At 40.0% G+C, this 27,956-nt stretch overlaps 1 protein-coding gene across 1 annotated transcript in view; it reads right to left on the bottom strand.

Annotated features, from left to right (window-relative positions):
* Nucleotides 1-54: 54 nt before the first annotated feature.
* The window catches only part of LOC109476751 (NUAK family SNF1-like kinase 1), a 31,859-nt gene continuing 3,957 nt past the window's right edge, over nt 55-27,956 (bottom strand). The window contains exons 2-7 of the mRNA XM_019777761.1: nt 23,092-23,212; nt 8,490-8,641; nt 7,917-7,982; nt 7,170-7,289; nt 2,839-2,971; nt 55-2,395 (exon numbers count right to left, since the gene is read on the bottom strand). Coding sequence (XP_019633320.1) covers nt 1,416-2,395; nt 2,839-2,971; nt 7,170-7,289; nt 7,917-7,982; nt 8,490-8,641; nt 23,092-23,212 — 1,572 coding nt within the window. The 3' untranslated portion in view covers nt 55-1,415. The remainder of the gene's footprint in view (nt 2,396-2,838; nt 2,972-7,169; nt 7,290-7,916; nt 7,983-8,489; nt 8,642-23,091; nt 23,213-27,956) is intronic.

Genomic DNA, 27,956 nt, shown 5'->3' with positions numbered 1-27,956 from the left:
ATTTTCCCCTCAAAATGCAGGAAATAGTGTCTCAGACTTTTATTTAGAGGGTCAAGATTTCAAACTTTTCTCCTCTGGCATTGTCATGCCTTTGGTACTGAAAATGATGTTATATCAAATAAAACTGAGATGATGAGAAAAAAATCAAAGCTGGCTAGAACGCATGAACTGGAGTACTTTTTTTCACAGAAAAAAAAATTCAAATTTAGTTTCGACTCAGTACCACTGCTCTTTGGACATGGTTTCCTATACATGAACAACAAAATGCAACTGCCTAGTTCAGGCTCCTGGTTTTTAACCAGAAAGTCTACACAAGGCTGGAATGAAATCTTAAATAAATGAAATCTTTTAGCATCTTCTAACAACATAATTCTCTAAACAGATTAATATCTAGACAGCCTTAAATAAACTGTAGAGATCTTTTAACTCAAATCTTGACGCGAAAAGAATTGTAAAGAATATCGTGTTGCAACTGGCTTTCAGGGCATCTAATGCTCCATTTCTCACAGTTTGGAAGATTTTGACAACTTATAACTCTGTGGCGTGACACAACGCCCACATTTGCACACAAACAAGTTTATGGAAGGCAACAAAATACATTTCGCCAATGCTAATCAAATTAGTATTAACCACGATGACAGAGGTGATTCATTATCTAGTCCAGGAAGAAGGTACAAAATTTAGGAGGCCATCCCATTTTTATCTCTTTGCTCAAATAGAATTTTCTGACCGTCAGTCATTCATTTGGAAGCTTTCAAAATTGTAGGTCACTCTTTGAGAAAATTGTAGGTCACTCTTTGAGGTATCCGCATGTTTGTGTTTCATTATGTATCTAAGGAATTTAACCATCGCTGACATGCTGAGAGGAACTCATGTAACTGTTACAGATTTATAATTTGAGTTGTCATTTCTTAAAAATAGTGTTATGTCCAAATTTCAGTTTCTCTTGGTTCTGATAGCATATTTTGTACATGAAGGTTGGAATAAACTAGCTACTGTACTAATAGTATTTATGTGTGACGGGTCAGAATTCTGAAATGTGTCAGAATCTCGATGCTTCTCTTCTTGGAAGTACTATCATGTTAAACTACCTTTTAGTATGAACACTATAATGTCATGGGTACATGTATCATGATTGTAGACAATCATTGTTCAACCATGGCTAATGACAAGGTTTTAACAATGCAACCTCCATACATGTATTTTATGCACAAATGGTACATTGTATATGACCAATATGGTAAATGTCATGTAATTGAAGTGACTTCATATTTTCAATCACAATAAACTTCATATCTTCAGTCACTTCAGTCACTGCTTGGGTTGCACATTTTTAAGACACTTTAAACTGATTTTACACAACTGAATTCTGTCCTCCATTTTCCACAAGTCTCTTAAGTCTGTGTGGGTAAGAATCATTTAGCGTTGTCGCCTATTGTCTTACATATGTCCAAGGCTTGTTGGTAGAGTTCCTCCAGCTCGTGGCCGAACCGACTGTTGTTTTTCCTCAGCGGAGAGTCCTGTCTGGGGCTGTGGAATTCAAACTCGTCCTGACACAGCCTCCACGTGTTGTCTTCCCCGTCTTCGTCCATGTCTAGCGTTTCCGAAGACGGCGGGCCTGAACCCGGACTAAGAATATCGAACGACTCGTCCGACAACAGACTCTCTTCGCTGTACGTACTAGACGGCCTGTTGTCCTTCTCCGTTGTCTCGCTTTTGTCCGATAAACAACCCTCCGCACTCGCCGGTCTGTTCGCAACATCCGCCACCTTCCCGCACTCTCCGGTGTTGGGCGCGCTCGAGTATTTGCCGTTCTTTTTCAGAATTCCTTTCGGTTTCGCGCCGTTTTTAGTGTTCTGCACGAGAGCTGGCTTCTTGTTCTTCTGGATCCCGTCTGCCGATTCGCTCCTCTCCGGGGAAGAGTAGTACCCCGACTCGCGGTTCTTTCTCAGTGCTTTGCGAGCGGGAGTCGCGAGGCTACGCGGTTTGCTTCCCGGCGTAGACTTCACCGACAACGTTGGAGAGTCGGTACCCGGGTTCTTCAGGATACCCTTCTTGGGTTTGGGCGGGAGGACAGTCCTAACCGGCCGCGGGATCCGAGACTTCATGTTCTTGGCGTTCACGTGAATGTCATTGCACTTGGTGGTTTTGTCGGGAGCCACATGGTTGTTCCTCTGCTCGGATAACTTGAGGCTGACGCTGAAGTCTTGTCGTGCCTCCTCGATCCAGCTGCGCTGGGAGTTTGGGAGGGAGTGGCTGATGGGCGGGGTGGTCTCCTTCACGGGTTTCTCCTCCTCGTACTCCGCGCACACCCACCAGTGGTGCCGGATGTCGTCTATCGTGGCTCGCCGCTTCGGGTTTACGGTCAGACACCAGCGGATCAGGCCTGCAGCATCTGTAAAACAAGCGTTGATGAATATCATTTTCTAATGAAGATGAATATCCTTTTCTGCATGTTCATCATCATTTCACATTTGAAATAGCCACAAAACAAGCTACATGACGTGCCTCTTTATTCTATAGGTGCCACCCATATAAAATGTACATGTGTAGTTAAAACAGCCTACGATACAAAACAAGCAACTGTTTTCCGTCAGCGACATCACATTTTTGTCTCATATCAGTATATGGGATAGGATTGTTTCAATGTCTAGAAAATTGACTTTGCAAGTCAAATTTTACATCACTGAAATTGCATCGGATGCCTTTAAACTTGTCAAAAGAACTGTTCTTTAAACTTGTCATAAGAACCGTTCTTTAAACTTGTCATATTCATAAGAACCATTCTTATGACAAGTTTAAAGGCATCCGATGGTTTTAAAGAACCGGAGGCAGTACCTGAGGGTTGGGAGGGTTCAAAGTACTGTGCCCTGGAGATCTGTTGTGTCAGGGAGCCGAAGTCACTACCGTCAAACGGCATGGTCCCATACACCAGCGCATAGAGCACAACACCCAGGCTCCAACAGTCCACCTGATAGGGAACACAACAACACATGGTCAACTGGTGTCAACATCAGGATTCATCTCACAAAATACTGTATTTTATATTCACTTTATATTCACGGTAGCAAAATCTTGAGGTCTCAGAAAAAGTGGACATGTTCGCAGAACTTTATGTTCTCGGTGGTGGCAGGTGCAGAAAAAAAGGAAGTCAACGAATTACTGGAGTATACGTTCATGGTAATGATCATGATAAATTCACGGTACCAAAGTGACCGCGAAACCCATGGATATAAAAGTACTGTGAATATAAAGTGATTCACAGTAGCGGTACATTATACATGTACAATGTACATGTATGTCTACAATGTACTTGTTGGGAACTGTTTGAATCCTCAGAACATTATTCTACTTGCTGCAAGCATGACTAAAATTCAATACAAGTGACTCACTGCACTACTGTAGGTGCTCAAATTTCTCTTGGGAAATTTTGATGCATGACTGTTTTATCCCTATAAATACTAGTACACAATCATATAAATACCCTGTACATCAAACTTAACAAGGGATTAGTCGCCAATTGAGGTCATTATTTTCAGGCAAATTGAGACATGTTTCACTCATCTCAGCTATGCTGTTCACTCGAATTTCTGGTGATTGTATCGTCTTTTGGGACAACTTATGGGGTTGAAGGGGTGGCAGATGTTATGTTCTGAATGATGTCCATATAAATAGCCCTGTACTCTCATGCTAAGTGCTCTCCACAGGGGAGAGTTGGGCATTTCATTCTGCAAGCTGTCACACAAGTAGGGCTGAACATCTGACCAGTGTTCTAGCCAGCCAAAAATTTCTTTCTGTATGCCAATTTTGTACAATGTAACATCATGTAGAGTGCTTAGGGCATGAGGTGTCACAGTCATGCCATAGGCACAACAATCCTAGGGGGTCAGCTTGGCAGGTGGTCATGTATGCACACCCAGGAAATTTTAAAATCATGATCCCCTAAAATGCTATTTCCTGCATTTTGCGGGGGCAAATTTTGCTGTATGTACAGTAGCTTGGGTGCCAGATCTCAACTCAACACAACACAGTCTAAGAGTCTATCTGAAGGGTGTCTATGGTAAAATTTTCTGAGGGGCTAGCCTGTATACTATCCCTGACAACACCCAGGCTAATTTCGCTGGTAGACTATAAAAGCTAAGTAATAGATTAATGTCTTGTTTGATATCTTTACAATATACAATTTCTGTCAGTCAAAGATGGCAGATCGGGCAAAAGTTTTGTCTGTCATGAGCAGGAAAATTCCATCCAATGACAGAAAGACAAATGCTGCACCTAACATCTGACTACTTCAGTAGAAGTAGAAATGTCTGCAACGGAAACTAACAAAGCCCCAGCAACAGTTCCAAACACTGTCCAGTTGTCCAAACTACTACCCAGCCTGAAGAGTAAGGGGATCCCGTGTCTTTCTTCACCCCATCCCTGCTGTAAGCATGTTCTCACTGCTTGTTGGTAGCCAGGAACACTTTGTCCGCTGCCAAGCCGGTGTTTGTGCTACATGTAACCCTAGTGCGGCCGTACGTTCCCTGGTATTCCCTCCCGCCTGTTCACAGAGCAATCCGACCCAAACACCGCATTCCTACTCAGACTCCTGGGTCAAGCACATGGGACAAGTTACAGTGTCCAACTGCATACACATGGGCTGTGTGGGGAGGGGACTTCAGGTCAATACTCAATGATGAATGAACACTAGTGCAGGGTTCTAGCCAGCACCGTTTTTCGTTTTTGCAGGAAGTTTGTAGCCTGAGTGTCATCCTTTTTAGCTTTTTTTTTAACGGAGTAGTTCAATGCAAGGCCTACTAAGACCACTTCTCCGCATTGAACTAGAAATATGAGAGAAACATGGCTATGTCAAGAGATGGCGGTGAATGTTTGATTTGAAAGCCTGTAGATTGTAGGTTGGTGGGAAACACTTGTCAGGGAGGGAATTCCAAAGCTTGGCCGTACGGGGAAAGAAACTATCACTGTAAAAAGATTTCGAACAAGGAATTTGGACGGTGAAGTTGTGTGAGCTATTAGAGAACCTAGTGGAACGCTTAAAAGTTCTGAGTGGTGGAACTAGTTGGGTGATGGTTTTTTGATCGTGCATAGCAGACGAAAGCTGAAAAGACTGACACTCAGGCTAGGAACTTAACAGCGTATGAGGGAAAATTTTTTAAGCCAATCCTTCAACCTCGATTCCACTGGACAAAATTGACAAAAATATTGGGTAAAAATTTAAAAAACACCCAAAGGAGTGCTTGCAATCTAATGGGGTCCAGGGACAAAATTTCAGATTTTAAAGCTTTTAAAAACACAATTTCCCACATTTTGAGAGGTTGATTTTGTCTGTCAAGGTTGATGAATTCAAACTTTTTCCGTCACACGCCACAAAGTTGGTGACAATTGACAGAAAAACAGGTGCTGGCTAGAGCCCTGACCAAGACTCATACGAATAGGACTCAGGATTAGCATTGCTTTTAACAATGATTCCCTATGGACAGAAGAGGTTGAAAGACTCAATAGGTTAGATGAAACAGACTGGATGAAATATGATGTGGTTATGACACTGCAGCTGAAAATCTCAGCCATTATTATAGAAAGTTTATTGCAAATACATGCCCGAGGGCTAATTGCAGTTACAAACAACAAAAGAAAGAAAATACAATGGTATGTGAGACTATATCTACATCCGTAACATTATACTATACTCTATAGAAGAAAGACAGGAAAGTTGAGAAGGGAGAAGTGGCGTGTTCTCTGTTGACAGGAATGCCAAAGATTTGGATCAAATATTCATGCTAAATAATAAGCTTCAGACTAAGCCGTACGTACGTAACCCCCTGAACACGACACTCCCAGACTGTCTCGCACAACTGGATCTCAGCGTTTTAAGCCCAAGTTTTAACTGGCAAGTGTTAACTCTAATCCCGCTAACAGACGCTTTGGGGAATAAACTCACAGTGGAGCACTTTAGATGGCTCCATTAGTGCTAATGACTTAGATAATACTGTAAATCATGTTTTTTTCATGGTACATTTATATTCGCATTTTTTTACAGTCACTTCTGTACCACGAATTTATCATTACGTGAAAATTTAATTCGCTGACTTTCTTTTCTCTGAATCTGCCGCCACCGCGAACATAATCTTCCGCGGACATGTCTATTTTTCTCAGACCGCGAACTTTTGCTACCGCAAACGTAAAGTGATTTACGGTAATGATGGGATTAGAATCTGTACATAACAAATTAGAACATCACAAGTCACTCTGGAACTCTTAGCGCCGCTACAAGGGTGCTCAAGCCATTAACACAAAAATGTCTGAACCAGTTAACAGAAATATCTATCTAGAGAAAGCTAGAGAACCTGGTATAAGATAAAAAAGATCTAAGATACTGTAGTTTTTACTAAATTGTTACAGTGAGCAGGGCTCTAGCCAGCTTGAAATCTTTTTTGATCAGCCCAGGTTAATACATGTAATCGGACCTGGGGGGAGAGTACTTACAATCTAGTGGCGTTTAGGGACAAATTTCGGATTTTCAAGTCTTTAAAAACACAACTTCCCACATTTTGAGAGGCAAATCATGGGGTTGAGAGTGGTTGTTGGTGGTCCTTCCGATGTTTTTATATATTTGTACCTAATTAGGCCATTTGATTATATGGATGACATCCGCGCGCGCATGAATTTTCGGCCGTTTCCAAAAAGCTTTCAACCATACTGTAAATCGTGCAAAACAGTTGCTAAATGAGCAAAAATATACCATAAGTTGCAAGGAAAACATTTAGAAACGATACCAATGTCGTAGAATGCCAAAATCAAAGGAAAAAAACAAAAATGTAAAGAAATGAATTCGAAGAGTAGATTATTCCCCATAACATATTCTGTGCCATTTGTTCAACCTTCATGACCAAGTAGATTTCATAGTGAAAGCAACTTTTTTTTTTTGCAAAACTTTTTTTTTATTCGCACGCGCGCATCAGTTTTGGGGTTCCCAGAGGATGTCATCCATATAATCAAATCAACATGTCCTTATAAGATTTTTGTCAATATGTGAATTGTCCATAAAGGTTGACGGATTGGTTTGAAAAGTTTTCCGTCACATGCCGCAATTGACGGAAAAACAGTTGCTGGCTAGAGCCCTGCATTTGTCTGTTGGAATGTTGCTGTGTTATTTTATGACGTCTCACCTCAGGACCATGGTATGGCTTGCCGTTGACGATCTCGGGGGAAGCGTAGAGCGGACTGCCACAGAACGTCTTCAGGAGTTTGTCATGGCTGTACGTGTTAGACAGACCAAAGTCTGCAATCTGTGGAACCAACAACAGGAGCAGGGTTGGACAACTTTTCAAAAACGACCAGGTTTCACTTCCATTATCAATATCATTTACATCATTTGTCATATTTATTGAGTTTGTTTTCTGTATGTTATTAATTTGTCCTGTTTCTTTTATTATCACGATGATTATGATTGTACCTAAGTTAGTTCTTTACTTTTTCTGTTATTATATTATGTATTGTTTCTGTGCAGGGAGCATTGAAAAACGCCATTGGCGATATGCTGCCCCTAGATAAATAAATAAAAATGAAGTGTCATTTTTACTTGCTCAAACCAACTTTTCACTTGCCCAAAACACAAAAAAAAATACAAAAATACAAAAAAATTTCTATGCATTTTTACTTGCTGCAATCTTTAAGGTGCAGAAAAAGATGAGTAATTTTGCTCCAAACAATCCAAGAAGTCCAGGGGGATATGCACTTGCCCGAACAAGGCTTTTACTAATGACCTGGGCAAGTGGACTTATCAAACCCTGAGTAGACTGACTAACAGTAACATCAGCTTGAAAAACAAGTCTGGTAGCTGTCAGTCCTTATACATGTATTCTTTTAAGGAAGCTGCAAGGTCGTCCATGTGTCTGTGAAGGTCGTGAACTGACCTTGACTCTGTTCTGCTGATCAAGTAGTAGGTTCTCCAGTTTCAGGTCTCGATGAACTACACCTTTCTGCAAAACAAACAACAACAGAACGGTGAATAAGAGAAGTAAGGAAATATACACCATATACAGATCATTGATATGCGCATATGTTATGAGAGGTTTTGTATAAAACTCCATAGATGTTAAAGGGGCATCATGTAACATTTTTGCACCATAAAATTTAATATTTGATCTAAAAAAATATGTGTGATTGTAATTTACTTCAACATATTTGTGCAATTATCTCACATTTCTGACATTTATGGTTGGTGCTAAAACAGTCCACACAAGGCACATTCAGTTTGTGGTGCCACCACAAAATACCAGAATGTAAACAAACATGACTGACAGCTCTGTTCTCAGCTCGAAAGATGTCATATTTTGGCACCTCCATTTCCTGAATGGCACTTGCTATGGACTAAGGTTGATTCGACTTACTTTGTAAAGAAATTTTTTTCACATTTGTATCCTTCTGATGTTACAAAAATGCAGCTTTAAAACTTTTTTATGTTATTTTTCCAGTCTTCTTCTCACCTTGTGACAATAGTTGACGGCTGAGACGATCTGCCTGAAGATTCTGCGAGCTTCGGTCTCTGTCAGTCTCTGTCTCTCGCTGATGTAGTCGTACAGCTCCCCTCCTGAGGCAAACTCCATCACCAGTACTATCTTCTCCTTGTTCTCAAACACTGCACACAAAACAACATCAAACACTCAGTCAATATACATGTATGTACCACAGGTCTGTACAGCTTTTAAAGGCATCCAATATAATTCTAGTGGGGCAAAGCAAAAAAAATTTTCTGGATGAGAAAATCTGTATGATTTCATATTTACCACCATTTATTGGCACATTTTTGGCATCATTTCATACTTGAAGTGTTTAAAATAACCTCTAAACAAGTTACATAAGGCATTTTTTAGGGGTACCACCCATAAATACATGTACATGTAGCTACAAGTAGAACCAGCCTACAATACAAAACAAGCAACCATTTTCCGTCAGAAACATCAACATTTTGCCTCACAGATATCAGTACTATACTATTGGATACAATTGATTCAACTTTTAAGAATGACCATGAAATTGACTCTGATAATTTAGCTTTGCTGCCCTGAAATTGCACTGGAGGTGTAGAAGCATTGTCTAACTTCTTACATGTAACACATTTCCCCATCCTCTAAAAAGTAATCTACTCAACAATTTTAAAACCTCAGAACTTGGGAGAATAAGATGAACAGCATTCACATACGAGTCACAAGTCTGGCCTTTAGAAGCTCAAAGATTTGAAAGTTAAAAGCCAGGTAGCCAGGAAGGGTAGTATCAAGTACTCAAAAGTAACACCATAAATTACGGCGTAATATTTCAATTTCAAGCTTCAATACTTGATAGCTAAGCAGCTGCCTTTCAGAACAGAGGTCTTTGACCTGTTGCCACGTTGTTTTTCGTGTAACACCAAGGACAAGTTATTACATCACGACCGTGTAACAACAAAGACCAACAAATCATTTAACCTCTACCTTATGTAACCCTTTTTCCCCGCCATTCATTCACCAGTTACGAAACGCGTCAACGTAGCATATTTTTCACCCATTAGGAGGGCATAGTTTTGTTTCTACAGCAGTATCTTACTACAGATTTATAGCTTTTACCTGTGCAAACATGTTGTAGTCGCGACTTTTCAAACAACAAGGAAACGATCGGTCCAAGTGCAAAACAAGTGCACTTCAGGGTGCCGACTAATAGCCCAGCTGGAGACTTCTTCCCAGAAAGACGCGGTAATCCCTCAAAATTAACCTGTCGCTACGTTTACTCACTTCTGATGAATGTGAATGAAATAAGGTTGGAACAAAGGCAGGCCAGTAAACATGTTTTTGCCAGGAGGTCTTTCAGACAACCTGGCTCCCTTGAGTAGCATGTGTACGGTACATTGTACATGTACCATACATGTACCTATTAGCCTCCATAGCATGCCAAAAACTGGAGTGTTTTGGGGTCTTCAGGGTCTTTTATGTGCTATTTTCTGATTGCATATAGACAACATAGCCGGCCTGGTTGAATTACCTCCATTTTCAGAACTGGGCTAATCAGAAAACAGCCGAAGACCACCAAACCCCCAGTTCTATAAGGTCTCATTCATGTATTACTCCGAGTGTACCCCCTAAAAGAGTACCAAGTCAAAAACTAAACGGCTGTATGAACGCGTGTTTTTATTGGTGAGAATTTTCCCTTTAGCCATCCCAACTGATGTAAAACGTCAAAGCGGTGAAAGCTTGTTTGTAACTGATGAAATTAGGACGTAATTGTCGGCAGCCGCGCGCTAGGTCGGACGTGCACAGTCCATTGTTGTGAGTTGTGCGGTCGTAGGTTTGCAGCGCGGGAGGGCCTCTTGCGGACAGTTGCTAAGTGCAGTTTGTGATTCCCATAAAACAGGATTGTGTGTATAGAAGTCGTTGGCAATTTTTTTATGAGACGTAGAGTAAGTGTGCTCAACATAGCATGAAAGATATCAATTGATTTAATGTAGGATCATAGGGAACACGGTCTCGTAAGTCACTCATTAATGCATGGTTTCTAATGTATGGAAAAAACTCATGAATGAGACCATAAGCCTGCTACGGAGGCTACACACATTTTTTTATGATTTTTAAACCTTATAATATTACAGTGCTTGAAATACCCATCTGCATTCTGCATTTTGTAGAGAGATAAAAATCCTACAATCTGCGATTTTGCATTATCAAGTTGAGAAGGTTGTAGTATGGAGGCTTGTGTACTTGCAAAAAGTGTTTCCAAATTGCAGAACAAAATTTTGACTCATCTGCAATATTGCAGTGCACCGAAAAAAAAAGTATTTCTACCATTGCCATAGCTGACTGCACATAGGACGATTATGCTAGCCATTGGCAAGTCACAGACATTTCTAAATTGGAAAGATGTTGATTGACATGCGCCTGCCAATGGGCACTTTGTCAAAGTTTGTGGTGCAATGACCTTTTGACGTCTACTACTAAAGTAACTATCGTAAATTTGTAGTTAACCATTTTTATTACAATAAAGGCGAATATCAACAGGAGTGAAGGTTATTTTTATACCTGTGCTTTGATGCTAAAAACAGGTATTTATGTAGCTAGATTTGAAGCGTACCAGACTGGCCGTCTCCTGTAAGTAGCTTGACCACCACTATAAACATACATTAGCACCAAGTGGCCAATGTCACCATGTGTGTAGTGGTGGTGTTTGTATCAAGTTCAAAATGTTACCGCTATGAACAACTGCTTACTGTGTCTTTCAGGGAGACACTTTGAAGCCTTATCTTTGTCTTATATTTGGTTTATCCAACTTCCCATTAAGTTTAACATCTCTGTAAAGAGCTTAGTTCTTTTTATGACTGAAGATAGTGCCCCCATGTGTTTAACATATGCTGACAAGGCCAAGAGTGTAAGCAGCTTAACCGATAAGCCTGCACCTGTTGGAATCTCCGCCCGTGCCTAACACTTCAGAGGCATACTTGGGGAAAACGGACATTTGCCCCCAGGCAGTGTGTTACTGAAATCTCTGCAAGAATTCTTTGAAGTGCCAGCAAGAATGTGACCTCAGGTGGGGGTTTGGCCCTTACATGAAATTAGAATGTAACCTTTTTGCACCCATTGTATAAGATTGAGTTACACCTGAGATATGACCATAGGATAAGGAGGGAAGGGGTTTCAAGTTTGGTTAACTTTAATCCTTTGGGGGGACAGACAAGAAAATAAGATGGGGAAGAGGGATTGGATGAAAATTGGAAAAAGGTACACACTTACAAGTAACAATAATAAGATTTACGTTGCTTATTCTCTTCATTTGACACTCCCTAAAAATAATGCTAATGTTTTCTTGCATTGTGATAAAATATACTGGTATCTAGGAGAATTATTCAAAAGAATTGGTACTTCTGATAAAGGGCAATGTATAATATATAAAATACCAGCTTGCAATACAAATCGAGACATCACATAAAATTTTTTTACCTCACATACATCAGTATTTAATAGGGTTGATGAAACTTTCTACATTAAAAGAATGACGAGAAAATTGACTTTGAAAATCCAGTTTTGCCATCCCGAAATTGTATTAGACGATACCTGACGATCTCCCAAAGTCTACAAAGTACAATCCTTGAGGAGAATATTTTACGTTATATGCTAAACCCTAATCTCCAAGCAGATCATACGGTGGCAAGGCAGTGTCCATTGGCCAGAGGAGTGTCCACTAGCCATCTCTGGCCATACTCTCTAAGCAGAGGTTTGGGGTTATTTTTGGTGGTTTTTAGGCTTTTTTATTTATTTTGTTGGCTTCTTTTTTGCACCAGAATTTTTTTTCACCCAAAAATAACACAAAAGTGGCAAAACCCAAACCTCTGCTTGGAGAGTACTCTGTCCAATGGATACTACCTTGCCACCGTATGATCTGCTTGGAGATTACCTAAACCCCAGCTGTAGAGTGTTAGGTTAATGATGTAGAGGGTACCTGAGTGGGTTGGGACAAAGCCTGGAATGTTCCCTTTGTATGAATCACAAAGGCGGCAGTCATGATCTCATTTACCACTGATTAGACCCACGTCTCGTCAGGAATGTCACCGTTTGTGGGACCTCCAATTTTGCCAGCCTCGGGGGACGTGACAAGACCTTCAGGGACCTTAATTAATTAGTCCACCTTTTAACCTAAGTGAGGTAAAATTAAGGTGGAAACTTGAGTCACTTTTGACAGGTGTCCTTGACGTGTGTGAAATCATCATCATCACAGCTTGTGAAAGAATGTTCAAAATCACGTTTTCATATCTAGGACAGGTCCCACTTGTTGGTCACAGCATTATCATTTTTCCCTACTTTTCCATTTAGCTATTTATGGGTGGTACCCAAAAATAAAGACACCTCCTGTAGCCTGTTTTTCGGCTATTTCAAATGCTTTGAGTATGAAATGATGGCAAAAATATGCTAAGAAATGGCAGTTAATTTCAATATCAGGCAGATTTCTTTATCCAGACATGGCAGAAAATTTTCTGTTTTGTCTGATGAGTAAAGATCTTTTTACATAACCAAGTGTTTTATTCAGCCAATGTTTCAGTGACCGTCTGTCACCTTCCTCAGGACAATTCTGACTGGTTCACATTGTACTGCAGCACAGGTGTCACTGCTATAGATGCATTACCTAACGTACACTTGGTTGTGTAAAAAGAGTCTCTTTACTCAGTAACTTACCAACCTGATGAAACTATCCACTGTTTTGTCTGATATTACCTTTAATGTTTTTAAGCACTTCCCCCTTTGCCTCCCAACAGGATACACGATGTCTGACTTGTCTATAATTACAGAGGAGCCAGATTCAGTCTGGTCTCCAGAACAAGTGCTGAATTGTCCGCCCAACAACAAGGCAGTCTTTATTTGCCTTCCAAAATTGAAAAAGAGCTTACTTGTTCTTTATCCAAACATCCTGTTATACAGATCTATATCAGTTTGAACTCTGTCATGTTTCTTTGTGAATTATACAAGTCTTAGAGGATTACAAACAGCAAAGTTAAGGTTGTAGATTCTTAAGATTACTTGAAGCATCCTTGTGTCAAAATGACAGTTTGGTTTTGATTAAAAAACGGCACAGCAATACATTTCAACTCCATACACTGTCATCCACTGACTACCACATTGGAAAACCTATCTATCGTATTACCTATAAGGCCACACCAATTTAATTTGTTGGTTCTCCGAATCGCCGCTTAAAAAAATCACAAAATGAAAAAAAAAAATTAATTCTTGTTAATTAGAAATCAATAACATCAATAACAATTGATCGTTGATACATAGGCTATAAAACAGCAATGTTTTAGCATGTATAGTCATAGCTTTGTTCTCAATCCCTTTTTCCAGCCTTAGCTTTACCATTTGGGCATGTTTTTTTGTTTTTTCGCCCTGTCGCTTTACATTTTTCATGAAAAAATCCGAGAACCAACAAATTAAATTGGTGTGGCCTAAGCGTCTAAAATCCACATAGAGAAAATGCAGAATATGTCTAGACTGATTTGCAAAAGTGTCTACATCTTTTAGACATACTTTTAAAATAATGCATTCTGGTATCACCTGGAGTATTATGTTTATCCAACATACAGTACTTCCACTCTTAAAAGGGCTAAAAGTGAATATTTGCAGAAAGTATTTCCAAATTGCAGTGCAATATTGTGACCAGGGCTTTAGCCAGCGCCCGTTTTACCGTCAATTGACGATAATTTGTCCCGTCTGACGGTAAAAATTTAAGTCCTTACCGTCAACATTGACGGTCAAAATCGTGGGTAGAGACATAGAAAAAATCTAGCGAATGAATGAGCCACGGCGCGGCGTCTTTTCCAAGCGTGGGGCGTCTTTTCCAAACGCACGGCGGCGGGAAACCTAACTTCAAGGACCGTGCCGACGTCTGTTGACTCGGTTCTATTCTTCAATGTTGCTGTCTGTTAACAACATGTGCTAACGGCCACATAAGAATAAAATAAAACAATGGCTCGACTCAGACACGCGCTGTTGTAAACTGTACATGACAATATGATAAATAAACATGTGACAACGAACAAAGAAATATCAAACGTTTTGAAAATGAACTGTACTTGAATAATCATACTATCGCAAGAAAACGGAGATCGATCCACACAAAGTGGCCTTATCTAATATAAAACTTCGTCAGACCTCCTTCAAAGACTTGAGCGGCAACATAAAGATTTCTGGAGGATCGCCGACACGCGAGTTTTTGCCGGCCACGTAACTCCCTCCGCGGCAAAATTGAAGCGCCGTAGCGAAATCGCGGCTCAGCGCTTCCCCCAAATATCAACTTCATGGCCGCTTAAGTCCGCAAATGAGCTTAAACTTCCTCATTTCGGTTGAGAAGCGAAGCTACAAGTAAAATCATGTACATGTCGGCCATTTTGTTTGCTACCCGAAGTCTTCCGAATGCTCTAAATAAGGAAATCGTCGGAAATCTGAGCCACATCGCCCGCTGTCGGTCAGCGCTCGGGGCCGGCTCGGTGGAAATCGGAGGCTGTGACGTCATGACTAAGTTCATTTGCATGACGAAGCTGGCTGGGGCTTGAATCGCGGCGGGATTTGAGCGTGTCAAAACAAAGGGAATAGTGGATTGTTAATAATTTTCGTGTTGTCTCCTTGTGAGAACTATAGATTTTTTTTTCATTCTGAAAAATTGCAGATTGTGTAATTTTTTTTATTCTGCAATCTTGACGGGTATTTAGAACAGTGAATGCATGAAGTGTGCGGGAGGGCGTGATGTCGATCACCGGATCATGAAACGATTAAAAGGCATTGACGGAATTTTTTTTTCACGTTGACAGTAATTTTTTTTCGCGAATTGGGTTGACCAGGGGTTGACGGTAAAAAATTTCGAGCTGGCTAAAGCCCTGATTGTGACATTCTGCAATATTGCAGAACATTGAAAAAAAAGTATTTCAATGACTGCCTTACACGTGCTGTGTTTAACAATAAAAGCGTAGGTCTGGAGTACATAAGACAGAGAGAGGGACAATAGAATGCTCGGTAGATACAGCTCCTGATAAGAACACATACCAGACATACCAGACATGACCTGTCCATGTGACCAGTCTGTTTGTCACACAGGTGTAGGGTTCAGAGTCCTTAACTAGTACCAGCAAGTCTTACTGTGTATCACCTTAAATTTGTGGTAGAAAAATTTCACGGTCTGAAAAAAATGGACACGTTTGTGGAACTATATGTTTGCGGTGGCGGCAGGTGAAGAAAAAAGAGAGAAAGCAAAAAATCATTAACTTGATGATTAAGTGTTCACTGTAAAAAACTAATGATAAACTTGCGGTACAGAAGTGACCAGGAAAACTGTGAATATAAAAGTATTGCAAATATTAAATGATTTACAGTACCTATGACAGAGCAGGGCTCAAAATATTCTTCACTAATAAGGTGCATATACCCAGTATTTCGAGCCCTGTATGTGGTTCTTAGGGTAACACCTTACAAAGTCATGCCAGTGGCATGCGGGAGTGTGGCTAAGTGGCCCTTCATAGGTCAGAAAAATAAGCGTTACCAGGACAAAGCAAGCATAACTGAAGGAATGTAGATTCGCATCAATCAATAATTATTTTAACACCTTATATTAATATAATTAGGCCATACCAATTTAACCAAATGGCTCTTGGATTCCCCACTTTATCATCTTCTGATTTGCAAAAAAAAGGATTCAGGTTGTGAATCAACTCCAAAATGCTCATATTTGGACCAAACAGTTGAAGAAAGCTCCTGGAGTTCCTTAAGTTGTTACAGTTTTTCCATCTATGCCGTGGTTTGATTAAAAGTGTCAAATTCAGCCTGGTATGTTGACTTCACGGCTCCTACCTTTTTGGGGGCTATCATAGAATGCTCAGGTCTGTTTTTATCTATTTTTTTTCTTTTGCGCTGTCACTTCCTATTTTTTCTTATGAAATCAGAGAACTAACATAGTAACAAATCAAATTGGTGTGGTTTTACAAAACAACATTCTTTCAGAGGTTACTCATATGGGACTACGTGTGCACAGCCCACGGATCAAATTAATCTCAATTATCATTTTTCATGTTGATGCCTGCCCACACTTTAATTAATAAAGGGCAAAGTCAAGTATGATTATTAATGAGTATAATTAATTCTCCACAGCTCAACATAAGGCCACACTGATTTAATTTTATGGATGACATCCGCATGCGCATTGATTTTCACCTGTTCTCAAAAATAAAATCACCTCTTCCGAGGCTCTGGCCTGGGTGCCATCCTCCGTAGTCCATGGTAGCTAGCGACAATAGGGAGCCGGCGGTAACTACGGAGGACGGTACCCAGGCTACCCAAGCTCCACAGAACTCATACATGGAGGAAAAAGCCAGCATGTGCCGACTTGTCGTAGAAGTCGCTATGTACTACCACAAATTCACAATACCAGCTTTGTATTTCTGTGGTTTGGCAGCATTTCTTTTGCTGGAATTTTATATTCGCCCGCGCACACTAGTTTGGGGGTCTTCAGTAGATGTCATCCATAAAATTAAGTCTGTTTGGCCTCACAAAATTTCCACTGGGTGAGGTGGTCCCGACAGTGCCACACACTTGTATGTAGTTTATCAAGTTTATTTGTCTGGTGTACCACAGGGCAAGGTCAAAAAGGTGTCTACAATGCTTGCCTACACTTAATTATTAACCCAGCCACTAATCCCCTGGAGCTGAATTTAGCACACAAAAAAGGCTCGCTTTAAAAAGTGCAGGCTAACAATAAGTAACATTCCTTTGGTACTGTGCACTCAGTTAATAAAACATCAGATCTAGAGATTTTACTGTTTTTAGTTTGGAATATTCTGTCATGTTTCCACTAAACTTCAGGCAGCCAAAACTGTGAATGAAAAACAGTATGGTCTGCAGTCTAAATGTACATTGTCAGTTGAAATTCAAGACTCGAGCTTAATAAATACAGACAGCTAGCGTATTCAGCGAGAAGTTATTCGTTCCCTGGCAGGGTGCCTTGTTGGCAATGACTATGGCGCTACAGTGGTAACATTAGCACACTAGACAAATACCGGGGTACACTCTACCCATTCTTACGGCCCATTTGGACAAAAACTTGGCATTCCTGGGACTAGCTTCAGTTACCTCGCCGTGCAAACAGGGCATTCTTCCTCAGGTTTCCAACACCATTGACACATCCTCAAAACAAATCCCCCCTACTTGTTTGTGTACGGAAGCAAACCAAGGTGACAAGGTCGGGGAGGTGGGGGGGACAGCGCGCCGAACTTAATTCTCCACAGCTCAACATAAGGCCACACTGATTTAATTTTATGGATGACATCCGCATGCGCATTGATTTTCACCTGTTCTCAAAAATAAAATCACCTCTTCCGAGGCTCTGGCCTGGGTGCCATCCTCCGTAGTCCATGGTAGCTAGCGACAATAGGGAGCCGGCGGTAACTACGGAGGACGGTACCCAGGCTACCCAAGCTCCACAGAACTCATACATGGAGGAAAAAGCCAGCATGTGCCGACTTGTCGTAGAAGTCGCTATGTACTACCACAAATTCACAATACCAGCTTTGTATTTCTGTGGTTTGGCAGCATTTCTTTTGCTGGAATTTTATATTCGCCCGCGCACACTAGTTTGGGGGTCTTCAGTAGATGTCATCCATAAAATTAAGTCTGTTTGGCCTCACAAAATTTCCACTGGGTGAGGTGGTCCCGACAGTGCCACACACTTGTATGTAGTTTATCAAGTTTATTTGTCTGGTGTACCACAGGGCAAGGTCAAAAAGGTGTCTACAATGCTTGCCTACACTTAATTATTAACCCAGCCACTAATCCCCTGGAGCTGAATTTAGCACACAAAAAAGGCTCGCTTTAAAAAGTGCAGGCTAACAATAAGTAACATTCCTTTGGTACTGTGCACTCAGTTAATAAAACATCAGATCTAGAGATTTTACTGTTTTTAGTTTGGAATATTCTGTCATGTTTCCACTAAACTTCAGGCAGCCAAAACTGTGAATGAAAAACAGTATGGTCTGCAGTCTAAATGTACATTGTCAGTTGAAATTCAAGACTCGAGCTTAATAAATACAGACAGCTAGCGTATTCAGCGAGAAGTTATTCGTTCCCTGGCAGGGTGCCTTGTTGGCAATGACTATGGCGCTACAGTGGTAACATTAGCACACTAGACAAATACCGGGGTACACTCTACCCATTCTTACGGCCCATTTGGACAAAAACTTGGCATTCCTGGGACTAGCTTCAGTTACCTCGCCGTGCAAACAGGGCATTCTTCCTCAGGTTTCCAACACCATTGACACATCCTCAAAACAAATCCCCCCTACTTGTTTGTGTACGGAAGCAAACCAAGGTGACAAGGTCGGGGAGGTGGGGGGGACAGCGCGCCGAACTTGGGGGTTGTTTTGTGTCGTGTGTGACCTTCGGGTGACCGCCCCACACAGGCGACGGTGTGCCCAGATGTAGAGACAATAGCGGGGAGAATAGAGGGAAAACATGTCTGGGCAGGACAATACAGCCCCAGGTGGGAGGGATAGCCAAGTAATGGGGTGTATAATAGAAAAGGTATGCTTCAGGGTCATTGACCAAATAATTATGGTAGAGCTTTCCTCCTACCTTAGGTATAAATTACAATAAAAATCCTGTGGGTCACTTAGATACTACTGGTATTAACATTTATAGCTTCTATAATATGCTTACATGTACATATATGTACCAAAGTCAAGATAAAATATAATCTTAATATTATTTAATAAATAGTATTGAAAGTTGAAATCCAGTCGCGCTAGGTAATATTTAATGGTATCTGAGGACATTTTGGAAATACTTTTAGTCTACTACTATCCGACATGGTAGACTTTTAGGTCTATCGACTCTATGGTTATAATTTATGATATTTTCTTCGCCAAGACCACATTTTGACCGACAACATTCGCATTTTTTACGCACTATATCTACCATCCGGGCTCACTTCCCAGCTTCGAATCGTAAATTAAATGCAAGTCAAGACACTGAAACTGACGTGAAGGTAAGCTGATACAGATGCAGACAAAGTTTGGATCTTTTGAACTTCCAACAAACCTCTGAATATAAGACCACAGGGCAGAAAAGGTTACAGTGACCCTGGTGTTACTGTCAGATAACACATCCAAACCCTCAGGCAAGAAAAGACCAGCTTGTTGTTACACACTGTAGCTTCTGTCACTTCATAGTAAACAAGCAACACTGGTTTGACATCTTGTCTTCTCAATGGTGACTGTCACTTTGTACATAAACTTTTTATGGTCTGTCTAACAATTCTAAATATACCACAAAAAGCAACATGAAGAAAATGGGCTTAAGAAAAGGCAAAAACTGGCATCTAGTGTGTAGATCTGTAAATCATTTCATATTTGTGATAAAATTCAAAGTCTAAGAAAAATGGACACATTCGTGGAACTATATATTCACAGTGGCAGTTTTTGAAGTTTTTTGAGCCTTGCTAAATTAGGAGTTCGGAATACAACAGTATACTTGTATATGCATGCATTTAGGTCCAGTTGTGGGCTTAACTTTAATACCCAATTTGCTTGGACTATAAATTAGTATAATAAATTTAAACTCAACTCTCCCTAAGTACTGGTAAATGCAGCCATCTATAAATTGTTGACAGCTCAAATTGCTTGGGTAATTAGTATTCAAGACCATGAAGTGACCTACATAGAGCACTGACTGCTAGAAGGTATGCTGCTCACATATCTGGGGAGATTTTATCTTTCCAGAGTAGAAATGTAATGTTATTTACATTGAGTAGATAACAACAGCTTTTAGTGTCAATCTTCATGTAGTGATGCATACCTAAACCCAATTTTAGGTTCAGGTCCGGATTCAAGTCCAGAGGTTTAGGTTCAGGTCCGGACTTTCCCATGGCATATACAGAATTGCATGTTGGCAGCCTTGCAATGTTGTCTGGGTGAAACTTTGGCCACATAACAATTGGAGGCCGATACTTGACGATGCCCGATGGCAATGTTCTGTTCGTTTTGCAGCAAAGATTTTACAATCTACGGAAGGTTTTAGGTGGTTTGGAAAGAAAAGGGTTATGTGAAATGGTCTTTTATGGTAATAAGTCCGGACTCGGTTCTTGACTTTTAGGTTTTTTTGGACTTGAACCTAAATATTTTACAAGTCTGGATCCAAGTCCAGTGAACCGGTATGCATCACTATCTTCGTAAGAGTCTTTTGGATACGATTGTCATCAAACAAATACCCTGACAGCCAGCTGTCTTCCAACCCATTTCAATTTCATACAATTTAATGACAGCTTTTATTACTTAGGCCACACCAATTTAATGAACAATTGGTTGTCAGATTTGCCCGCTTCATTTTGTTCTGATTTGCAAAAAAAAAAAAAGATTCAGGTTTTGAAATAACCCCAAAATGCCCATATTTTGGCCCAAACAGTTGAAGAAAGCTCCTTGCCTTCCTAGTTGTTACAGTTCTTCCATCTATCAATACAGTGGTTTGATAAAAAGTTTAAAAGTCATTCATTGTTTGAATTATAAACCAGCCTGGTATATGTATATATATTGACTTCATGGCTCTTATTGTACATTGCAGCTTTTGAGGCTGTCATAATCTCGTATGATTATTTTCATAATCTTGTATGATTTTTTTCGCCATAGTTTTTCTGGAAAAAATCCGAGAACCAACAAATCAAATTTGTGTTGTATTAAAAGTAAGTGGCTGTATATATGACAAACACAGCTAATATCCGGATTTATGTATTTAGCACACAACACAATTTAGCTATCAACAAAACCGAATTGATGGCACTCATCAGAGATGGTTGATCCTAATTATTTAGGAAGCTAAATAGAAGCTTTACAGTGGTAATAAAAGAGCTCCCTTGCTACGGACTACATACTACCAATTACAGGGTTGGGTAACTGTCTTCACATGACTGTTATTGACCCAAATATTCTGCATATTTGCCGAGAATGGCCACAATAACACTGCACCAAAGAGACATTACGGACATCCCTATATCTTTCCATATGCATTGTGAAAAGTACTATAAACTCTTGAAGGGAATGGCGAAAACAACCCTTTTTTTACCACAGAGAATGTATTTCACACCAGTTACCACCTGCGTCATATGAAAGGTATATGTCCACCCATACAATACAGGGGTAGGGGAGGGGTTGGTAACATAACAGTCGCACTTGTACACATAACTAAAAGACTAAAAAGGGCGTCCTAGTTCCCACGCAAAAGGATTCAGGTCGCAACGCCCTCTTTGTTGGCAGCCCATCTATGTAAACACCAAACATGGTACCTGTCACTTGGTGGTATGATGAACTACCCTGTCAATTTTTCTTCCAAACACAATTCTCGGTCAAACATCGCAAATAAACAAAAAAAAGAAGAAGAAAACAGACTTGCCTCTCTTTCTATACATACCCTGTATATACAAATGTTACACGAAATATAGTCAGACTAAAAATGGCTAACACTAAAATATTAAACATTGCAAAGAACCAAAAAAATGAAAAACCGAACATTGCTGCACATAAGTTTATTAAAAACACTGACTTGCCCTCTCTTTCTATAAATACCCTGTATATATACAAATGTTACTACGTTAAGACATGAAATATCGTGGGACTAAAAGGGGCTGACACTAAAAGATTATTTTTACCTCTGGCCAAAGTCCAGGATGGCAAGACGTAAACAAAGTCCTACAAATTACTAGACAGGTTGCATGTGTGTGTCTGTGGATGGCAACTTTGCAATGTGGAGCCTACTTGTATAAAAAAACAACCCTGGACTTTGTCTTGAACTTTTGACTCTTGATGCCTACTTCATCAAGGTCTGTTTTACCACAAAGTGGACAGCACCCCCCCTTCTCCTACCCCCCCTACGCCTGCCCTTTGTCCGTGGCACCTCGGCAGCTGTGAGATGTTGTCAGCACCCCCTCCACTGTTGAAAACAACCTTGTGTGCATGGACAGATGCCAAGCCTGCGGACCCCTGACCCCTTCCATGGCACATAAACGGGTACAAGCTGCCTCAACACCAAACAAATCCATCACAGAGTGAAGGGCCAAAATACAGGCCTCTATATCCTTTAAAGTCAGTGTATTTACAGGCATCTAATGCAATTTCTGGGTGTCTGGTCATTCTTTTAATGTAAGTAAGTTAAATGAATTAATCCTATACCATAGCATACTGATATCTGTCAGGCAAAAATGCAATGTCGCTGACGGAAAACAATTGCTTGTTTTGTATCGTAGGCTGGTTCTAGCTATTTAAGGGTGGTACCCCAAAATAAAGAGAAGCATCATGTAGCTTGTTTTGGGACTATTTCAGACACTTCAAGTTTGAAATGATTATGAAAATGTGCACACAAAAAAATGGTAGAATATGTCAATATCAGACAGATTTCCTCATCCAGAATATTTTTGTTTTTGTTGCCTTAAAGTTACCCTGGATATCTTTAAAGTTTAAACCTTTTCTAAAGCCTTGCAGATGCATCCTTGATCATGACACATACTGAAAAGCTTTCTCTTGAAATACTAGTAAAGAAAACATTTTGCACTAACCTTCCAGTATCTCTACGATGTGAGGATGTTTGAGAGACATCATGATCTCTATCTCCCTGCGGATCCGTGCCATGTCCTGACTGTCTCGAACCTTGTCTTTACGGATAGTCTTGATGGCAACCTGTAACGGACGGAACACAAACAAAACTGTCAGTATCGAAAACAAAAGGCAGATGTTGACATGTTATCAAAGAGTACAATGTATATGTATGTCATAAAATTCTTCTTCCATATGATGCAAGTATATATTAACAGAAGACATATATTTTTGTACATTTGAGTTAAAAAAACATCCAATGTAATTTCAGGATGGCAAAACTGGATTTTTTAATTTTCTCTTTTAATATTCTTTTTAATGCAATAAGTTGAATCAATCCTATTCATAATTCATATGCATAGCATACTGATATCTGTAAGGCAAAAATGTGACGTCACTGACAGAAAATGGTTGATTGTTTTGATTTGTAACAAAGGCAATGGTTCTAGCTATTTATGGGTGGTACCCAAAAATAAAGAGATGCATCATGTATCTTGTCTTTGGGGCTACTTTAACTGATTTAAAGTATGAAATGAAGAAACTGTGCTAAAGAAATGGCAGTAAATGTGAATATCAGAAAGATTTCTTCATCCAGAATATTTTTCTTCTGCCGCCCTGAAAGTGCAAATTGGATGCCTTTTAAGTTTTAGACACTGTGTCTGAAAGTTGCCAGATTAAATTAAATGTGAAACAGAGCAAAAGTTTGGCCCCCCACTGTGAGGTGTTCAGGAAACATTTCTGACATATCTTTCAATTTTCTGGAAGAGAGAGCCAGCTAGTCAGCTTCTACAAGATCAAGTTGCGGCCTGGAGTTTCAGACAACATCCGGCAAAGCCCGTTCTTATCTGGTTCTCCTTGAACTTGAACTTGGGCAGACTAAACAACCTGCCGGGGAGAAACCTGATCAAGGAAGCAAGAAATACAGCCTGAATATGCTTTGGAGCTTGAGCTGGAATGTTGTACTTTTACATATCTTTCTACCAAAATACTGCAGCAAGTAAGACAAACGAATAGCCAGACTTGGAGTCTGTAGCTTTCAAGACATATACGTGTAAGATGGTATGTGAGTGAGTGAGTGAGTGAGTGAGTGAGTGAGTGAGTGAGTGAGTGAGTGAGTGAGTGAGTGAGTGAGTGAGTGAGTGAGTGAGTGAGTGAGTGAGTGAGTGAGTGAGCGAGCGAGCGAGCGAGTGAGAGCCCTGGTCATAGCCTAACTCTTGTTTTCCTTCTTTGCTATTATAGATCTCTGATCTTTTTCCTTCCGAGGAGAGCATCCACTCCAGAAAAACCAGAGGAAGTCTGTCATCTCTCTGGAAATCAGAGATGAGGAAAGCCTGCATTCCTTCCCTTCGATCATTTCCTGGGCTTGGACCTTGTTTGAGTGAATGTACTGTAAATCACGATTTTTTTTTGCGGTACTTTTATATTCGTGGTTTTCGCAGTCACTTCTGTACCGCAAACTTATCATTACTGTGAACAAATAATTCGCCGACATTCTTTTTGCTGCACCTGCTGCCAAGTTGCAAAGGTATAGTTCCGTGAACATGTCCATTTTTCTCAGACCGCGAACTTTTGCTACCGCAAACACATATATAATATATGTTACTGTGTTACTGTATATCACTATATTAAATATAGTGATATACAGTAACACAGTAACCATTATGTAGCACCACATTTGTGCCTTTTCCTCTGCAGTTCAACACGGACCAGCTAAAACGTCTTCGTCTGTTGCCAAGTCGTTTCCTTGTGTACAAAACAGAAGGAAGCGTGTGTTACTCAGCTGCCCTGTATCCTCAAACAGGAAGAGTGCCTTTCAGCTCAGGGCCAATTAAAACTGCCCTCATCTGGTGACAACCTGCAGCAATGTGCCTTTGCCATGCAATTTCAGAGCAGCAAAAGAAAAAAAATTCTGGATGAGGAAATTAAATCTGTCATTTACTTCCATTTCTTAGCACTTTTGAAACATTGAAGCATTTGAAATAGCTCAAAAACATGCTTCGTGAATAGAGCTGTGTACCTAAACAAATTTTAGGTACAGGTACAGGTACAGGTACACAGGTTTAGGTACAGGTCCGGACCTGAACCTGTACCTGAACAATTCGACCAATTTATATGCTCTTCTGAACTCCTTCAATAACAAAAAAACATTAATAAACTTGTTAGTTAAGGTTTATTCTTTGTTTATGGCGAATGCTCAGATAAAATATAGGCAAAACTAAAGATGTTTTTGTTTTCATGAACACACTGTCCTTACACAGGGACCCATTTGAGGTCACAAATAGGCATAAAATTGGTGTGAAATTGTTTAGGTACAGTACCGGTACTGAGGGATTAGGTATTTTGGACCTGTACCTAATCAATTTTTCCGGTACAGTATCGGTACTGCGTACCGGTACACAGCTCTATTCGTGAAGCATCTCTTTATTTTTGGGTACCACCCATAAATAGCTACATGTAGAACCAGCTTACGATACAAAACAAGCAACCGTTTTCCGTCAGCGACATTGCATTTCTGCCTCACAGATATCAGTATGAGATATCGGGTTGATTCTACTAACTGTATCCATTCATCTTGTTTTGTTGTGACCTGTACTTAGCCAAGTGTCGCAAAAATGTGCAATAAAGATCTTCATTCATTAAAAAAATGACCAGAAAATTAACTAAATTTTCAGTTTTTCTGTCCCTAAAATTGCATTGAAAGCAAAGTTAAAAATTTACTACTACTAGTATCTATCAAATGGCTATCAAAAGCCAGGTCTCCAACTTGTCATCACTTGTGTGGGTGAGATACCTCACCACTTCGCCAAAGACGTCATACAACTTGTAGGCCACAGACTTTAGCAAACACTGTCCTGTCCATGTGAGACAACAGTGCAAAATTCCTGGCTATCTTGTTTTGTTCAGGTAGAGAGTTTCAGTCAGTGGGTGGAACATTGTGACCTTGTCCACTTGGCACGAATCTTACAAATATGCCCATCATGACCAAGGTAACAGTCATATATATAACTTCAGGGATGAACCATTTAATTCCCAAATGATGTTCAAGGTTAATGTTTTTTTTTTAAATAAGCTGTAGAATAAGAGGAAATATCACAGTTCTGCACCAGCAAAATTTCATTTTTATAAAATAAAAATAATATTCTTGGACGATTGCATAATTACTTTAGTAAAGGAATGCCAATGAAATTTCGGAGCATCAAAACCAAAAAAATATTCAGGATGAGGAAATCTAAATATTGACATTTACTGCCATTTCTTTGCACATTTTTGTCATCATTTCATACATGAAACCAAAAACAAGCTACGTTAACAGTCTCTTATATTTTGGGTACCACCCATAAATAGCTACAACCAGCCTACAATACAAAACAGGCAACCGTTTTCCGTCAGAACGACATTGCATTTTTGCCTCACAGATACCAGTGACTGATTCAACTTGCTACATTAAAGAATGACCAAGAAATTTGACTTAAAAAAAACAGTTTTGCCGCCAAAAAATCACCCAAAAGATGGCGACTCCAAACCACTGGAGATGGGGTTTTGTGCGCGTGAAAAATTTGCGCGCGCGTGAAAAATTTGCGCGTGAAAATATGCAAATTAGCCGATTCCCAAGGGATTTAAAAACTTTTTGCTGTTTTGGACTTAAAAATATAGATTAAAAGTCATAAAATAGAATTGAGTATCATATTATCACATTCTAGAGTACATAGCCTTGTTTTGTAAACTTTTCAGTGACTTTTAGGTGATTTTCAAAGTTTAAGTTTTCACGCGCAAAAAAGTTTGAAATTTGCGCGTGAAAGAAACTGCTTCATAAAATGCCAAATCAAGCTTATAGACTGGAGAAAAGCCTGGAATTGTTAAATTTAACAATACAAAACCTTGTATTAGTAACTGTTCCATGTTTTTCTGGCAAATTCAAGTAATTTTTTAATTTTAATGTTTCTTGGAAGATATGCAAATTCACCTATTCCCAAGGGACCTAAAAATTCAAACCGAAATTTCAGGTTGTAGATGGAAAATCATGTTACAGGGTAACATTTTTCTGCATTAGAATTTGGTACTGCATATTTTCTGACATTTTCAAAGGACTTTAATTTTTCACGCGCAAATTTTTCACGCGCGCGCAAATTTTTCACGCGCAGAAAACCCGTTCCCAACCACTGGAACATAACTGGTTAGCCCCATGAGTTCATCAGTTGTCACCTTACTTATGAACCCCCCAAGGCTAGTTGTTTCCAGATGGACAACCCTACCAGTGGTCTGGTATGCCAAAAAACATGGACTTCTGATTACAGAGGGCAGGAGGGGGAGATGTAGATGGTCATGGGCAAGTGTTGGCAGATTTGGGCTACAGATTTGGGCCAACAGACAAGGCCTAGGAAAAAAATGCTTCCTGTTTCCTGACAGACACCAGAAAAAAATGCAATGCAGATCCTAGCCTTTTTTTGTGTGTGTACCCCTGCAAGGGACACAAATTTTTTTAGCTGATCAACCTTTTCTAGCTCCATGTGATCTGATACCTGAGTGATGAAACATTGTACAATTCAGTTTTCTAACATTGACATTGAAAATATAAGTGTCCTAATGTAAGTTCTACTTTTGTATTGTATGAGTTGGATCACTAGAGATCGCCAAAGTCTACAGAAAAAGATAATCCCTACCTACCGACCCTAATTCTTTTAGGACTGGAACAGGAAACACAAGGTTTTGTTCCTAGGCCCAACACTGTAAATGTAATAGAAGGACAGAAAGCTGCCATAGAACATACTACATACATGTAGCCTCTACCAGGCTTGAGGGCGCGGCTGGAAAATAGTAGAAATCGGCC

This window comes from Branchiostoma belcheri, unplaced genomic scaffold, assembly GCF_001625305.1.
Source record: "Branchiostoma belcheri isolate BF01 breed outbred unplaced genomic scaffold, Haploidv18h27 scaffold39, whole genome shotgun sequence".
Taxonomy (NCBI): Eukaryota; Metazoa; Chordata; class Leptocardii; order Amphioxiformes; family Branchiostomatidae; genus Branchiostoma; species Branchiostoma belcheri.
Note: the sequence above shows the minus strand (reverse complement) of the source record. Positions and strands in the feature narration are given on the sequence as shown.